The sequence below is a fragment of the Centropristis striata genome, chromosome 19 (assembly GCF_030273125.1).
Source record: "Centropristis striata isolate RG_2023a ecotype Rhode Island chromosome 19, C.striata_1.0, whole genome shotgun sequence".
Taxonomy (NCBI): Eukaryota; Metazoa; Chordata; class Actinopteri; order Perciformes; family Serranidae; genus Centropristis; species Centropristis striata.
Window position 1 is genome coordinate 18,804,113 of NC_081535.1, and position 17,981 is coordinate 18,822,093.

At 39.6% G+C, this 17,981-nt stretch overlaps 1 protein-coding gene across 1 annotated transcript in view; it reads left to right on the forward strand.

Annotated features, from left to right (window-relative positions):
• The window catches only part of csgalnact1a (chondroitin sulfate N-acetylgalactosaminyltransferase 1a), a 36,551-nt gene that overhangs the window by 2,221 nt on the left and 16,349 nt on the right, over positions 1-17,981 (forward strand). Inside the window, exons 2-4 of the mRNA XM_059358105.1 lie at positions 9,669-10,940; positions 14,358-14,574; positions 17,768-17,869. Coding sequence (XP_059214088.1) covers positions 10,130-10,940; positions 14,358-14,574; positions 17,768-17,869 — 1,130 coding nt within the window. The 5' untranslated portion in view covers positions 9,669-10,129. The remainder of the gene's footprint in view (positions 1-9,668; positions 10,941-14,357; positions 14,575-17,767; positions 17,870-17,981) is intronic.

Below are 17,981 nucleotides of genomic sequence, written 5' to 3' on the forward strand. Positions count from 1 at the left end.
TTTCCTGTTTAATGAGAGACAGAGAGATAGAGTTTTAAAGTTGATACTACTATCCACCTCTTCTTGTTATTTATGGTGCATTCACAAGCTCCTCCAGTGGTACTATTTCCACAAGTAGGGAAGTCATTCTTCTGACTTTAGTGTGTTCACAAACTTTAAGTCCTAATATGGAAACAACACGGACACTACAAAGAAGATGTGTTTGCTGGTTGTGTTTAAACAACATGTTAATTCCCTAAATCCACTATATATTCACTTTACCTGATGTGTTATCAGGGGTAATGCTAATGAATAACTTTTCTAACTAATCTAGGTCACACTACTTGGACAGCAACTAAAGGTTCGAACCAAATAATCAATTATCTGGATGATTAAATAAATGTCTGTGGTCTAATCTATCACCAAATAAGGTAGCTAAATGCTGATTGAGCTAATGGCCCAGTGATGAAAGCCTTTGCATTCACAGTACCGAGTGTCTGTGGTGACATTCCAGGGAAAAATCCCAAGCAGCGTGAAGTTACTGACCATATACAATCACCCAGCAGTGATTGCTCCACCACAGACAGCTGGCAGAGCTTTGGCGACAAACTCACTCAACAACTCACTTGTGTGCAAATCGGCGTTCTGTTATTTCCAGTATCTGCTGGCACTGCAAATTAACTTTTTCTATGGCCGAACAAACAACAAAGAGAATGATGACACCTGCCATGACAACTTGTGCCCCTTAAGAAAAGAGTATCAGCGACAGTTGTGGCCAGAGGCATTTTGTTTTTGGGTTGCCTGTTCGTCCCTCTGTCCCATTGTCCTGAACACTTAATTCATTTATTAAAATTTGTTGCAAATGTCCAATTGGACTCATGGATGAACTGATTAGAATTTGGTGGTCAAAGGTCAAGGTTACTGTGACCCACTGTTTGTCCTAACTAAAGAATTAATAAAAGGAAACATTTCACACAATGGTTTAATAGGATAAATTGACAGTGTTTTATATCTGAAAGGTCTAAGGTCAACTTCACTGTGACATCATAAGGTCTGCAAAAACACCTTTCTGGCCATTTTTAATGCCATAACATTTGTTTGGATACTGAGTTGTTGACACTTATATTGCATGCCCACCTTGAAACTGTGATTGTCTGGATGTTCTGCCGGGTTGATGTGTGTGAAGGAGCCACATTTTAGAATGTGTAGCCTCTTTGCAGCAACATCCATATTTGAAGCATTATTTACTGTCATGCTTCAAATGAGTCTTGACAGACATCAATATAAACTGCAACTTGACTGGCTGGTAGAGACATACAGACATATCTGTCTTTCTTTCTCTCTGTATATTCTGCTGTACATTATCTGCTGTTGCATTGACCCATTTTCCCCATGGGGCCCATTAAAGTTTCATCTGATACCATCTAACCTAACTGTGAAGAAATTGGAACACTTTGAGGACCAATGGAGAGAAAGGGAGAAGGGAGAAGGAGGGGGAGAAGGGAGGGAAGGGTGGTGAATATTAACACGGGCCCCTTGTAGTGAAGTAGAGGAGTGTAATGTGGGTTTTTTTAAGGGCCCTCCAGATGGCACGTCGACAGGAAGGTTCCGGGGGAACCGGCCCCTAATGAATGGGAGGGAGAATCACCTGAGGGGACAAGAGACATCAAAGAAACCTTTCTCTGCTCCTTCTCTCCTTCTGTCTCCTCCCACATGCTCACTTTATACTGACTTCTTCATTTTCTCCTCTCACACCATGTATCTGATCTACCCGCTTAATAGTTCCCCCAAGTAATCTGTGGGCATAGCTCCCACCAGCCTCCTTTTTTCCACTCATTTTTAAATTTATCTTAATTAATCTCTCCTCTCCTCTTCTCTCATGTCCTTCCTTCTCCTAGTTTTCCTCCCTAGCGGACATTCCTCATTTTTACAGTGAGATAGCTGCAGGGCAGGTTCAGACAGAGCTGTCTGAAAGGAAGCCCTGACATTCACTGAGGCCAACATGCACATAAGCGCAATAACATCCTTGACCTGTAACAAATACACAACCCACCAGAGGCTGCAGGAAGATGAATAGAGAGATTCAGACAGACAGCATGGAGTTAAAACATGCTTGGTTCTGTGGTTCATCAGATTGTTTGTAATAATCACAGAGGCCACTTAACAGTGGATGTGTATGGGAGGAGGGGGTTGTTTAAAAGATTAATGCAGCATGCTCTCTCATATAAACATGTGTGAATGATAGAATATTTGATGGAAATCTGGAAGTTTAAAGGGAAAGGCATTTTAAAGGACCATAACAGTAGTTTTGCATGTTTCAGCTAATCATTTTGAAAGCCACAGCAATTAAGAAAACTCAAGGTACTTTGTTTTAGGTATTTTAATCGAGTCCATTCTTTACTGTAAAATATAAAAATAAAAATATTTTAGTTTCTGTAAACTTGCTTTAATTGTAACGCATTGTCACTTACAACTCGTCACATACGGAGCCTTTTTGGAAACTTTTTAACACATTGGGTACCCCTTTAGTATCAGTTAGTCTGACAGGCTTCAACTTGTGATCAATTTGAAATCCCACAAAACATTGATTATGTAAGGTTATAAAACTGCTTGGTTAAGGTTGGCAAAAGGTTGTGGTTTGGGATGAAATAAATATACATTTGTAACAGTTTCATTGGGATTTGAGCAGTAGTTCTGAGAATAAATCCTGTGTTTGTTTGACCCATGCACTCTGACCTCTTCCTTCTGTGGACTCTTTATACTACATCATCTCAATACTGAGGGCAGATACGCAAGTCCAGAAATGAGGCTAAAGTGGTACCCTGTGAGTTAAAAAGTCACACCAAGGGCTTCCAACCCAGCATCAGTATGTGACTAGTTGGGAGTTTAAAACAGGCACGTCTGCATTCATTTTTTCAAGTTACATTACTGTGAGGCAACATGCAGACTGTTCAAACCAGTCAATTCAACTCTGAAAGGGGAACTCCTTTAATTTCACTTATCAAGATCAGTTTACTCATCATTGTTGAGTACTTCTCAGCCTGTGGAAACAGTTGTGTTATAGAGGAGCTTTGTTATAAGTTGTGATGATTTCATCAGGGGCTTATGTCAGCTTTAAAGACGACACGTTAAAAAAAGGCCTATGTTACAATCAGGGGGTCATGGAGTTTGAAAGACCTGGACAGGATCGGTTAAATTGTGTGAAATGTAGGATTAAGTGTTTTTGGAGCTTAACCACTTATAGGGCCTAAAAGTCAGGAGATCCTAATTTATATGATAGCTGATCTAAGGTGTTAATGAGATTCCCGCCATAAATACCTGACGCATCGATTTCTCATTACTAGCGAGACAGATTTATAGTGCCTTATCACACCGCGTCATGTTTTAATTACTTCTTTAATTTGCATTCTGATATGAAATCCACAGACCTTGGTTCATTAGTGATTATAAGACTATTACATGCAGTGAGTGTATTATGTTGTTTTGCTCACTAGCTGATATCTGTGCAGAGATCGCAGTGAGCAGCAGGTTTGCAGTGCAAATGCCTCTGCAAGATGTATGCACAACTATAAATCCTGCATTCTTAATTTTAATTTTTCTCTCTCAAGTGCTACACTAAATCAATGGAGTTCCCCTTTATACTGATTAACCTTGCAATGATTATGTAACTTTGGCAAAACTTAATGCAGATTGGATGTTCACTGTGATGAATTACACAACTCAAGCAAGTTTTATGAATCATAGATATATTTCATTTAATAGATTTCATATCTTTGCAGAAATGAATGATAAACAATGGCTCCTGAAAATACTTTTGAGCATGAATATGAGAGTGATCAGCAGGTTTTGAGTTAAAGGGCTAAAACCAACAAATAGATTAGATCATTCAAAGCAGACAGACAAGATATCTGTGGTTTTGGTCTTGTGGTCTTTTTTTCTCCTTCCTGCAATTTCTCCCACACACACTCAGACATACTCACATCCTCTCAATTAACGCATTTTCAAAGTGTGTCTGCCTGTGAGAACCTTTACTGTATGGTCTCAGCGCATACATTATTCTTTATATTCGGAATATATTAATGCCAGCAGCAGAGCGCAAAGAGAATCTGCTCTTTAAATCCGACAGCGAGGCGGAGATGCTACATTTGTCATGACGAGAGGGTCAGAAGGTTGCTTCTCAAATGCCTCAGACATTTAAAGGTTGACCTGTGTAGGCTGTAGTACACAGAGGAGCTCACACACACAGATAACCTATCACCTGTGTGTGATTTCAGCTGTACTGGTGTGACTGGCATTCAGAAATGAGGCAGAGAGCTGAGAAGAAGATTCATTCTTTCTTTTTTTCTTACAAGAAATCTCCTCCTCTCTCACACCCCCTTCTTTCCTTCTTTCCACAAAGATACACACAGCACTTGACAGTTCTTAAAGGGCAACATTAATATTATTTCTGCAAATGAACCAGACACATGTTCCCATATAGATACACAGTACTGTTATTGAAGCACACACGAACACACAGAAATGCCCCATGGACAGGAAGCTGCAGCAGGAGGGGAGGAAGAGATTTTGAGGCTGATCCAGATGCTGCAGAGCTCTGTTTTGGAAACATCCCTGGCCACCAGATACTAAATCATTCTCTTTCTCCTCTCTCCTTTTTCTCTTCTTTATGACAGCCTGATCATTTATTTCATCTCTCTCTTTCTGACCCTCTCCCACTCTTGTCCCTGCATCTCTGTTTCTTTTTCTAGCAGAGAGAATGAAATATTTGATAGGGGGGAAAACACATTTATCAGTTATGTCATCTCAGGAAGTGGAAGAAATGTATCCCCCGCCTTGTTTCTCTGTTGGTAAACAACCGTGACAGCGTTTATGTTGCGTGTAGATTTATTAGTGGAGTAATGCACGGAGGATTTTGGCAAACGCAGTTCCATAAGATATTTGATAGAGGATGTCCTGGGACGGTTAATGCTGAAACAAAAAGCAGGAAACTGTTATCAGAGAGGACACAATGAGAAAACAGGAAGTGTTGTATTTGATACCAGTGGTATCACTCTTGCTGCTGAGAACACATTTTAAAGACTGCAGTGATAGTATCTCAAAAACATTTGCTTAATGGGTGAAGTCAGGGCAGGGTGTTGTGGTAATGTCACACATTCAAATGATGTAATTTGCTCTCAGTTATAATTTACTGGAAATTTTGACTTTGGTGAAGCTTAACCCTTTTGCCCTGCTCAAATTTACTTCCCTCTCGTGACCTTTCTGGCCAAAAAAAGGCCATGCACCCAAAAACTGCTATTAAATCACCATACATCAATATTTTTTTCAGATTTTTTCATAAATCTCTTAAACAACTTCAGACTTTTTCAAAACTACCAAACATTAAATAATTTTCTGAATTTTAACTCTTTATATGCCAGTTTATATATTTGAATTATTCCATATATTCATCCAACAAAACTTAAAACAAATTTAAGGGTTAATGACAACAGATTTCAAAAATTTTACCAAAAAGAAAAGTTCCTGCAAAAATTCATGCCTCAAGCTGTAACAAAGCCAAAATGATCAACAAATGAAAATAAAAAAAGAGAAAAATGTACAAAAATGCCCAAAGAGGGCATAAGGGTTAAGCATCAACATAGTTTTCTGTGTTATATTCAAATAGCTATAGGGAAATTGCTTCACTGTGTAAACAAGAATAATAGTCCATAGACTAAAGGAAGTGTGTTGTATAAATATCACACATCAAACATGTGTTCTTTCATACTTTAAGATAAGCACAAGTGTGGTAACACAAAGCAGGAAATTACAGTCGCCTGTTTCAACAACGCGCCGCCAATAAAATCACACATGATTATTTAGGTGCTGGTGTTGGTGTTGGTGTGTTGCAGCCATGCCTTTCCCCACGGGGAGTCAAATGACCAGGACTGAATCAACTCTTTCATTCCTGGTGAGATTCAGTGGTTGGACTGTGACTCGCTGCTCGTAAATCTCAGTCACACCAGCCCCCCTTTCCAGCGATGAATCTTTCTTTTGTAACTTAACAACAGGGATTGACTCCTTTTGCCACAAAGGATCTGTTCCTTTGTCGTGATGTATATTTGATAATTGTCTCTAAAAGTGATACTTTTCAGCAGTGTCACAGAGGAAGGGAATACAGTGCTTCTAAGTGCTGATAGGCATGTTGTTGTATTGGTATCACGTGTGACACCAGCATTTTATATTTGCTATGTTTTATGTTCTTGCTGAAACTATTTGTCAATTAGTTGATCAACGGGAAATCAATTGACAGCAATGATTAATTAATTGTTTAAAGGAAAAAGTTCTTTATTTTGGTAAATAATCTCCTTCTTGCTGAGAGTTGGAGAGGGACGGAGAGGGATAACTTAGCTTAGCATTAAGGTTCATATCTTTGTATTTGTGATTGTTGGTCAAAAGGAAAAAGGAATGTCAAAAAGCCAACTTGCACCCTGACTCTGTTTCTTTTAGTGATATTTGTGTTTATGTAAAACAGCGCCCCCAATAGGTGCATTAGCAATAGTTCAGGCAGAGAGTGGTACTGCAGCGAGGGGAACTATGAGGAAGTTCTGTGGGAAGTTGTTTGGGAAAAAGAGGATCAGGAAGAGACCACAGGAACTGTGGAAGAATGAAAGAATTCTGTCAAGTCATAGTTCTGCTGTTCCAGGACAGTGTGTCTGGCAAGGGGTTCATGACCTCCTTTATTTTCCTTTTAATTTCATTTGTTTACTCCATCCCTGTGGTTAAAATCCTCCCCCTCCCATGAGATTTGTGTCAATCCCAGTGTAATTACACTGGGATTGACACAAAGTAATAACTTTTTGGGAGATACTTATACTTATACTTATATTTTATATTGTGCTATACAATGTATACTAGAGAGAGATGTCTGTGAAAAATTGTTTTAGTATTTGTTATATTACAACTATAATTGAAATTTGTCAAATGATTGTGTGACTAAAGGCATGTTGCTTTGCTCCAAACTAGCTGAGGTTTACTGTAGTTACAGATGCACAGGGGTGCATTTGTTGTCCAGTAAAAAGGCATATATTGACCTTCACAATGTCAAAACTAAGTGCATGCTTTCATTTGTTCAAATGGCTTGTGGTTCCCTTGCATCAGTGCCAGAATGTAGTTTGTAGGAAGTCATGAAAGCAGGAAAGTCAAAGTCATCTGGGAGAAGTGATGTAATTATTTAAAGGTTCCCAGCTTGTGATCACATGGATTCGAGACTAATGAGAGCCGCTTGTGAACCAACTGAAAAAAAGTTGGTCAGGTTCAAAGATTAAACTGCCACCACACCATTAATGTAATGCCATATTTATGCTCTCATATAATGACATCACAAAGATTTTCCCGTAATTGAAAGGATGATACTCCATCAAAGCAGCCATATTTTTGCTCTCAGCTCTCACTCACCCACTTTTCCCCCGAGCACCCTCTCGTCAAACATTTCCTAAGTCGGCAGTGGAGGTCCTGCTGGAGAGACGCCCTGTTTCTCTCCTGATTCAGCCGTCTGTTAGAGCACAGTCCAGTATTCACTCCTGCCACATACTAATCCTTTCATTAGGCTCGGCTTCAGGCAGGCCCGTCAAAGAGCTGACTGTGTGGGGAGTCAAGAGAGACACAGGCTGATACACAGAGATACATTTACAGATACAAACTGTAACTCAAACACTGCAACACCTTCCCACAAAAACACATATATGCTGTATATAAATGTATACTCAAGACTCACATTCATGCATCCAAATGCATCCTAATGTCACCTTTTCTGGACTGGTGTAGGATATAAAACAGCCTCTACCCTCTCATCCTCTTGTGGCTATATTTATTAATGACCACGCTATGATTCACTTTTTGGATGGGGCATAAAATTGCACAATGTCTACTCTTTTTCTAACATGGATTGATTTATTTTGAAGGACCTTAGATGCCTGAAGTCATACATAATGTTATTTTTCTCTCTTTTTCCCTTTCTTATCACCCCAAAATCAATAGTGCTTGCTTTTCTCCCTTACCTGTTGTCTTATTTATTAATGTGGGTTGTTTTGGTGTAAGTTGCAGAGAGTTGAAGATATCAGCCGTATCTAATGGACTATATGCCACTTGGCTTATAGCCTACTGTTTATAATAAGGTTTGTGGATTTTCTGGAAAGGGACACTGCTGTTAGTAATGAGTCACCGGCTCGTTCAGAAATATTTGAGGGAAAGCATCTCTGCAATATCTCCCAAACTCAACAGCTCACACAAAAACAACCTAGAATGATAAATAGAACTACAGGTAAGACAAACAAATACTTATTTTTGATTTTGGCTTGGTATTTGGTTTGTGACTGAGAGTTAGATGAGTATATATATTCCAATTTTAGGCCTCCACACTTAATATGGAGCTGGAGCTTGAATGTGTATTTTTTTGTGCAAGAATAAATATTAAAGTGCTTTTAACATTTTTTTTATGTAACGTTAGTAAATCCCCTGTCTGTATCTTGAGCTGCTGTGCGACTAAATTTCCCCACTGCGGGATAAATAAAGTCTTATCTCATAAAGTCTTATCTCACGTTCCACTGTCTACATGTGAGTCTCCTTCAGCCTCTCTCTCTCTTTAATTGTCATCTCTGAGCTTCTGTAAAGCCTGATACTTCTCTTTTGAAGATATCTAAGAGTTTTTACATCAATTAAGTTTGATCCATGCCTTAAACTATGCCATCCATGGGTCCTTGAATTTAAGAAAATTGGGCCTTGAGAGTCCTTGAAAAGTCCTTGAATGTGATATTTGACAAGGTATGGAACCCCTATAATTAATTAGCTTTAAAGGTGTTTCAAGAAGTATATTGTTCATTTGGGCAGAACTATGCTAACTGTTTATCTCTGTCTTTACGCAAAGCTGAAAAGCAACTTGCTACAGTCTTATATTCAAAACAATATTTCAACATTTTGGGAAATATGCTTTATTTATATACAGTCATGGAAAAAATATTAGAACACCCTTGCTTTCTTCAGTGTATTGTTCATTTTAATGCCTGGTACAACTAAAGCTACATCTGTTTGGACAGATATAAAGATAACAATAAAAATAGCTCATAAGAGTTTAATTTTATTTTTTTTCCATGGTTTTCTTGATAATGATTCAGGCATTAAAATGAAAAAGAAATTGAGGAAAAAGGGTGGTCTAATATTTTTTCCATGACTGTATATATAATATGTATAAAAACATAATTCAAGAAGAGATAATGCATTCAAGAGTTGCTGTAGATAAATTAATAAATAGAACACAGTCTAGCAGTATGGCACATTAAGTCACCCACTGTTCTGTATATATACTGCAGGTACACTGTATATAGAAAGATGTATGGATGTGTCCCAGTTTCCTCTGTATCCACTGAACACTCAATAACACAATGTCATCTTTACACTTGTAAGCACACACCCTTGCACTCTGCCTGATATTCTCACACATCAGGGACAACATTATTTTCCGGAAGCTGCAGTCCTGAAGTAATGCTGAGTTTGTCAAAGACAGTTAAACGCCATCCTACAGTGACATAACAAAGTGGCCTGGTGTGTCTCTGACTTTTACATTTATGTTATGTCATGTCAAAAGTTATATTGATGTAATGCAGTTTGGTTGATGCCACGGTGTTAATAATGATTTTCTCTCTTTCTCTTTTCAGAAAAACAACATGAAGACAACCACCCTTCACCACCCAGGATTTGCTTTCTCACAAAATGTAGCATTTTTGCTCCATCCGTCACACTGCTTCATCCAGACAGGCTGTGAGGAGGACGTTATGGAGTGACTGCGAACAGATGAATCACATATGAGTGATAGATGATGTAACAATGATTTGGGCTGAGTCGTCTAGCTGACCATGGAGCTGATTGGACCAACGGAGAGGCAGAAAGTGTTTTCTCTCATACATTCACTCTGCCAATGACAAAACAAGTTACAATCTCAGGCAGTGGAGAGGCAATGACCTAATTTAGATTAAATGACCTCATACTGATAAGTAGCCAGCCTCCGCACTGGGTGATGGAACACAATCACAAATGGACTCTTATCACTGTGGCTGGAGTGTGTGAGGTTACATGATACTTCTGTGTGTGGATGTTTAACTCAGAGGAGTGAGTTTTGATGCTACATGAAGCGATGTTGCGGCGAGGACTGCTAGCCTGGGTCTCCCGGGTTGGAGGCGTGCTGGTGCTCCTCTGCTGCTCCCTGTCGCTCCTCTATGTGATGACCTGCAGTCCGCCACTGTCCGTTGACCCACCGCTGAGCCATGCTCTCCCCCGTGCTGGACCCAACCACCCCAGCCTGGGAGGCACAGGGCCGGGGATCGGTGCAGGCACAGGTGGGACTGGAGGAGCCCGAGCTGCTCAAAACGGTGGACTCCCAGGTGTTCAGTCTTATCAGGTGCTCCTCCAAGAGCGTGAGGAGGAGCATCGCCTCCAAATCTCCTCCTTGAAGAAGCAGATAGCTCAGCTCAAAGAGGCTTTGCAGGAGTGTAGCCAGCAACTGAAAGGAGTGCAGGAGAGCCTGAAGAGAGCTGCTGGGGGCCCAGCAGAGGGACAGGAAGCTGGGGCCGGGTCACAGGGAGCGGGTCTCGGGGAGGCTCATGGATCAAAAAGCCAGCAGACGGACCTCCAGGAGTTCCTGCGGAGCCAGCTATCAAAGGCCGAGGTGACCGCAGGCACCAGGCTGCCCAGCGAATACGCGGTGGTGCCCTTTGAGAGCTTCACCCTGCAGCGGGTGTACCAGCTGGAGATGGGGCTGACGCGTCACCCAGAGGAGAAGCCTGTAAGGAAGGACAAGAGAGAGGCGCTGGGGGAGGTGCTGGAGACGGCGCTGCACAGTCTCAACACGCCATCATCACAGCAAGACAGCAGGAGCGCAGCAGAAAAGACTAAAACAAGCAAAGTGTACACACCGTCCGACTTCATCGAAGGTGAGAACACATCAAATGTCTCCGGGAAGATATGTTTGCTGTCTGATTTGAAGGGAACACAATGCTGTCTGGATTGGCTATTAATTCAAAATGTTACATTATTCACCTTTTACATGTATGGAAATTCATATCTTTAAAGACTGTTTTCTCATACTCTGAGCCAGAAATCCCCAATTCAGTATCACTTACATTCACCAAATTTTCCAGTTTCACTCCTATCTATATTCCCAAGGTTTTTAGAGAAGAGTTTGTTCATATATTATTCATAGCCTGATTTATATTACAAGCAAGCAAGTTTTTTTAATGACTGTTGACAGTATTTTCTGATAAAAAGAAGAATCCAAAATGTCCCTCTGTAAAAACCTTTGACACTAATATGTCAACACAAGAACTTTGAACCTGGATTTATCTAAAGTTTATATTTTTGGAAATTTTTCTGGAAATGCATGCAAATAAGCCCATATTTAACAAAATAATTCCATTTGCATATTTAAACAACATTTCAGAAAACTTGTAATACAGATAATTGTCCTAATGGAGGTAATGAACAGGGGAAGTTTTATGGTGATATCTATTAGTTAAAATTCTTACCCTACTCCCGTGTAGTGTCGAGCCCTAAGGGAATGATCGTGGTCTGCTTTAATACAGAAAAACATTCACAGTAACTTGAAGCATGAGACATGTGTTTATTAACATTTAACTGAAACCATGGTCCTCATCAGACTTTCACCAAATTGCTTTAATTGCATGAACTTAACCCACAGGGAAATGTGGTAACGGAAACCTCACTCTCCCTGCCCTGCAGATGCTTTATAAAATGTCCTGGACACGTTTTTTTCTACACCCAAACAAATTATACTCCACTGAGTTACCTTGATCTTTTTTTTTAATATACATTAATCCCTGGAAGGTCAAAATATGGTGGGTGTGTTTGTGTACAAGTTCAGCCAGGAAATCCTCCTAATTTGTTCTGCTCAGCTCTGATCACAACCTCAGGAAATGAACTCGGATGCTCGTCATTCACAGTGGAGCATCTCTTCAAACATGGTATTACTTGGTGTGTGTGTGTGTGTGTGTGTGTGTGTGTGTGTGTGGGTGTGTGTGTGTCTATCTGCTCTTTGAAGGTCACCACCTTCAGTGTGGGTGGGTGGAGGTTTTAAAGTGAGCGATAGTGGCACCTGTCTCATAGGAAATGATCCATAGGTCATTATATGGAGCTGGTGTGTGGTCCTGTGGACTCAAAGTGTGTTTATGTGACGGTGATTTTAATGGACGTGCATGCATTTGTGTGTATCTGAGCGTAAACAACCTCAACAGTTTCTCAAATAGGCAGCAGGAGAGTGCAGCTGGCTTTTAATGAAAAAGCAACTCTTTCCTGCTCATATTTTTTTGCACTTAATGCTCTTTAATGGACTCAGACATTGATTTTTTAAGCAACTCCTGAACAAGCAGCGATTTATCCAACTTGCAAGCCAGACAAGTGAAAGGCAGGCCTTGAGATGGCCAGACTGACAAAAGCATCTTCGGGGAGCTTTCAGGGCTGCATTGGCAAGCTAGTGAGCTGAAACTGCACACAAATAGGGGAGGTATGCAAAATAAACTTGCCAGCCACTGAGTTGTGTCCTTAGAAAGGGACAGAAAAGTGCAGTTAGATGAGAAAGGACAGAGACAGGAAGTGAAGGCATTTAGTCTAAATTACTCAAGCTATTTACTAAATGAAAGCTTATCATTTTCCATTACAGGAAGCTGGCCAACTTAACAGGAAGCCCCTTAACTCAAGATGCTATCAGCCTGTAAATCATTGCCCACAGAAATCTTTTCGCTTTCTAATTCATTTCCTTCTATATATCTGTCTGTCTGCCCTATTTCTGCCATCCAAGCTCTCTAATGTCTCTTTTGAGTATGTTTTCTTCCTCTTTTTCCTCGTCTGTTTCTATTCTCTCTTGTCTCACTTCTCGCTTTCTGTACTCCATTTCCCCTTTCTTTCAACCCCCACAGACCTCAGAAGGTCCATTTGCAAGTAATAATCCTTGTGATAGCAGAGTAATTGAAAAACAACTTCTCTCTGGAGGAGCAAGCTGACGTCAGGCCTGCAACAAGAAAATTGGTCTGGATGACCAGAATAGCTCCGTCAGTGCATGTGTGTATGTGTGTGTGTGTTATATGTGTATGTACACTTATGGCTCCTCGCCCAGCAGCAGCAGCAGCAGCAGCAGAGTGCATGCACAATGTCTCCTTTGGCCTCATCTGCCCTCCTTCTATCCCCCACTTATAAACACAGTATCAGCCTGTCCCAAGCTGATGCTAAAAAGGATGCTCCCTTCAAGAAAAGATGTTTCTTTTTTCAGATTTTTTCCCCAAGATTAGAAGTTAAAAACTAACAGGGAAAATATGATCCTTGGCATCGAGAAACACAGAAATTCTCAAGGGATTTAAACAAAAGCCGCACCCCGGAGAAAAACAAGGAAAACAAACTCACTGCGACAAAGAACATCACAGAGAAACTACAGGCACAGAAGCTAAAATCTGACATTATAACTCAACAACATACAACAAAAGTTACAGCGCTGTTGTTATTGCACTGGGTTACATCTACATCGTTATGACTTGTTGGTATCTAAGTTTGAGGGGAAGTCCTGATTTTTTAACTGGGGTTGTATGAGGAACTTATAAAACAAACTTATTCATTGTATATTCATTGTATAACCTAGAGTAGATGCATTCAGTTTGGAGAAGCATGCAGGATTATCGGCACAGAAGCTGCTTCTACTGTGAATGGTGGCAGCAGCAAAACAGATTTAAGCCACCAAAAAAAACCCAATATCAGTTTAAGTGTGTGCTATATTTAGAATATTGTCACAGCTTTACCTTGCTGACAGACAGTCATTTCCAACAGGGTATTAAAGCCATTATATCCATCTATGCTTTCTTCAAAGCAACCACACTCCACTGACAAAATCTTTCATTTTACCTCACAGAACACAGGAAGTGCTGGTCTGCTCCTGCCTTGATCAGTTAGTTTGTTTGTGTTGTTTGACTCTTTTTGTACTTTTTTCTTGTAAAGGGTTACTTTTAGATTCACTGAAGTACACAAAATAACACAAACTAAGGATTATCAAGGCAACTCCTGTGACCTGCAAGGTAAAATTATTGTTTTTGGCTTTAAAGAGAGCATAAATAACTGCTTTAGTTCCAAGGTAAAGCAATCAAAAATATTGACCTAAACTGATATGGATTTTTTTAGGTGGGCCTTTTTTAGCTGGCTAAAATATATTTAAATCAAATTATATCGATTGTGTTGTTTATAAACACAGCTGCAGATCATCACAGAAAAACATGCACAGTCAGTGGAACTGCTTTCTAAGTCATCTAAGTTTGTTTGGTCAGGTGTTTATGTCTCTGTGTCTCTCGCATCAGGTATCACCCGAACAGAGAAGGACAAAGGGACGCTGTACGAGCTGACCTTCAGAGGAGAGTCCAGTAATGAGTTCAGACGCCTGGTCCTCTTCCGTCCCTTTGGACCGCTGTTGAAGGTGAAAAACGAGAGGGTGGACACAGCCAACGTCCCCATCAACATCATCGTCCCGCTGTCTAAACGCACAAACAAGTTCAAACACTTCATGCAAAACTTCAGGTGAGACCCTGGTGATTAAACCTTTTCCTTAAATTTTGATTTCATTCTTCTGTTTCTAGCTGTCAACTGCAAAGTCGCAGAAAAGATGTGACATAAACAGAAGCACTACAATGAATTATTCAAGACGGTTTGTTGTGTCACACGTAACTAATTCAGGAAAATGTGATACTGTGTTATTCAAACCCAGCTTCAATTCCAGTTTTACATTTTAATTGGGGATCAGGCAGACAGGAACAAGAAGGGGGCGTGATTAGAGGAGAGAAAATTAACATCAGAGCGACAGATTTTCCTTTTTTTTTGATGAACATGTAATTAATATTTAGAAACAGCACACGCAGTGTTATCAGTTAATTTATTTTGGTGCTGGTAGGCATAATCAAAATGTAAACAAATCTGAGAGATTTAAACAATCCAGACAAGTGTATGAATAAAGATGGCCTCACAGATCCCAGCCCAGTTTTTATCAGTTCCTACATAACCACAGGAAACGTAATTTCACACTTATAAAATTTTAATGCACGAAGCTAATAAGCATCTCAAATATACCTCATTATATCACAAATAGAGAGTGTGTGTATGTGATAACACTATGAAGGATTTGGGTAAAGAAATACTATAAAAGGCTGATTCTCTAAAAGGGGAAAATAAATATGAATGAACTACTGCTGTCATTTAAAAAAAAAAATCACATTCTTATTTATATTGTAGCAGTCAAAACTCATCAGCTAACAGAAAAGCGTGCTTGTCTCTTCTCCGCCGTTCATCACCATCAGTTGAGGAAACATCCTTCTTAATGTCTGTGATTTATTTAGCAGCCGCTGCTGCTTATCACAGCTCTTTTTACATGGTAAATCCTGCTTAGTAGCAGTGTTGCAGGCCATTAAAATGCCCCCCTGGGCAGACCAGCAGCAGTTGATATACAGCATGGCAAGAAGTGTACTTACTTGAAAGACTCGGCGAGTCGCTGAGCAAACACTTTACCCTCATCCATATTAAAGGTGTACCAGGGAAAGTGTGTGTGTGTGTGTATGTGTGTGTGTGTGTGTGTGTTTAGGAGGCGATAACGGTGAGTAACTGCACATTTATCAAATATTCTTTATTCGCATTGACACTGGGAAATAACACTGTGATATATTTCCCAAGTGCAGAATATAAAGATAAAATGTGAATTCACACAAACACAAACAAACTGTAAACATTTTCAGACAGGCTCTCTGGAGTTTAAAAGACAATATTGCCCTTACTACATGATTAAATAGTTTTACTTGGGGTTTTTACTACTTTTTGGTCCCAGTGACAAAATGAAGAATGCCTCATTAGATCCCAACAAAAAAATCAATTTACTTCTAATAATGCTGGCATTTAGAGAGAGGGAGACTTTAAAGGCAAACTTCTGTTTTTTTCAACCTTTCAACCCAATTTCCCATGGTTTTTCTGTCTAAGTGACTAATGGGAACAATCATTTTTTAAATTTGTCCGGCATTGAGTGAGAGTGCTGCAGCTCGTAGCTGCGAAAACAGGCTCATTTTATTAGATTTTCATTGTCATGGCTAAATATTTCGCTGATTTCGACAATGTGGATGAGTCAAGTCCAGTTCATAACGACACTTCTGCTTTACCGAGACTTGATTTATACAACAAACCAACCATATCAAACTAAAGGTAAAATAAAATCTCACCTAGATACATAAACCAGGATGCATGTTGACACATACCAAGTTTTCTTTTTAGAACAACATCTAAAATTACAATAAAAATAGCTTTATACATGACGACTCCGTATCCTCTGCATGCATTCAGTCTTTTATAAGCATTTTGTGCTCATCTAGTTGTGTTTTATGTGACATTTTCCCCCATGCTTCTGGGGAAAACCCTGACAAATGTGTGTGCGTTTTGGGAGAGGAGGTGAATTATCTTCAGCATGTGCGTGATATATTTGACATTTCTCCATCAGAGTGCTTGCAGGCATCACCCACCTGGTGCCTCCTTTACTTGCATGAAATCTCTCCCCCGTGCTTTAATGTAGTATCAGAATGAAGAGAGCCAGAGAATTATAGCTGGGAATTATTTCCATTAGCAATCAAATCGTCTTTTTATTTTTTATTTTTACAAATTCATGTATACTTTAGACTATAAATGTCAGGAAACAGAGAAACAAGAACATTACAATCTCCCAGATCCAAAAGTGATGTCTTTATAACCCACAACCCACCGACGGGTTGGGAAAGCATGCTTAGTTTAAATAAATAAACGGCAAAATTACACCATTTGTCATAGTCAGAAACTGTAAAAACAGATATTATCTGCTGTTGGATTTTTACATTTCCGGCAGTCTTTTAGCTAATCATGTGTGATGAATGCTTTGGTCAGGTAAAAATAACCAAATCTGTGCTTACAATAGTGATATTTCATCAAAATATCTTTATTCTACATGTCTTATTTCAGATTCCACCAAAGATCTGTAAAAACATTAAATTCCATGCTCATCAGCACAACTACGAAGCCACGAATGACTTGACTGAGACCAACAGTAACGTGGCAAAAATTAGGTGAAACTTGGACTTAACTGCAGACTGTTTCCACACAGCAGAGAGGAGAATTCAATACACATGTGGACACATGCATGTGGAGCCCCTATTTGTTTTCCAATATAGGTAACACTTGTGCATGAATAAATTCTAGTTTTTCCGATTTTAGTAAATAAATTATCAAAGAAAACTTTTCTTGTTTATTACATTAAAACTGTGTTATACAGCACAAAAGACATTTTTGAGTTTACATTAAATTTAGCTTTGATTGTGCAATTACCATAGAGGTGCAGGACTTAAATATTGCTGTGGAAAAATTAGGCTGCAGTGAGTAAAGTGATACTGGAGTAAAAGCAAAACCTGAAACTGCTTGGTGTTCAGAGCATGTTTTATCCAACTAACCCAAAACATCAAGTTTGCAGTGCTATAAAAAAGAGAAAAGTATTTAATCTTCAATATTACAACAAGCAGAACCTTGAAACTTCATCTGGATGAATGATTTATGTGATTTGTCAATCTATTATCTGAGTTGTTTTTGGACCGATCATTCCAGCACAAAACCTCTAAACCAAGGTCTCCTTTTTTTTTTACAAAACTTCCTGCTCGGTTTGAGAATGCTTTCATCCATAATGACCCTTCCTGTGTGTGTTTTTGTGTACGTACAGGGAAGTCTGTGTGCGTCAGGACGGCCGGGTCCATCTGACTGTGGTGTATTTTGGGAAAGAGCAGATGAGCGAAGTCCGCAGCACTCTGGAGAACACATCCAGGTGGGTTGGAAGCACAGCCAAGATCAGATCTTTGAATTAGAGGCCACAAGCAGAATTTGGAAAGCAATTCATGTAATGAAATGAACGCTGTTGCAGTCACGCACCTGCTCTC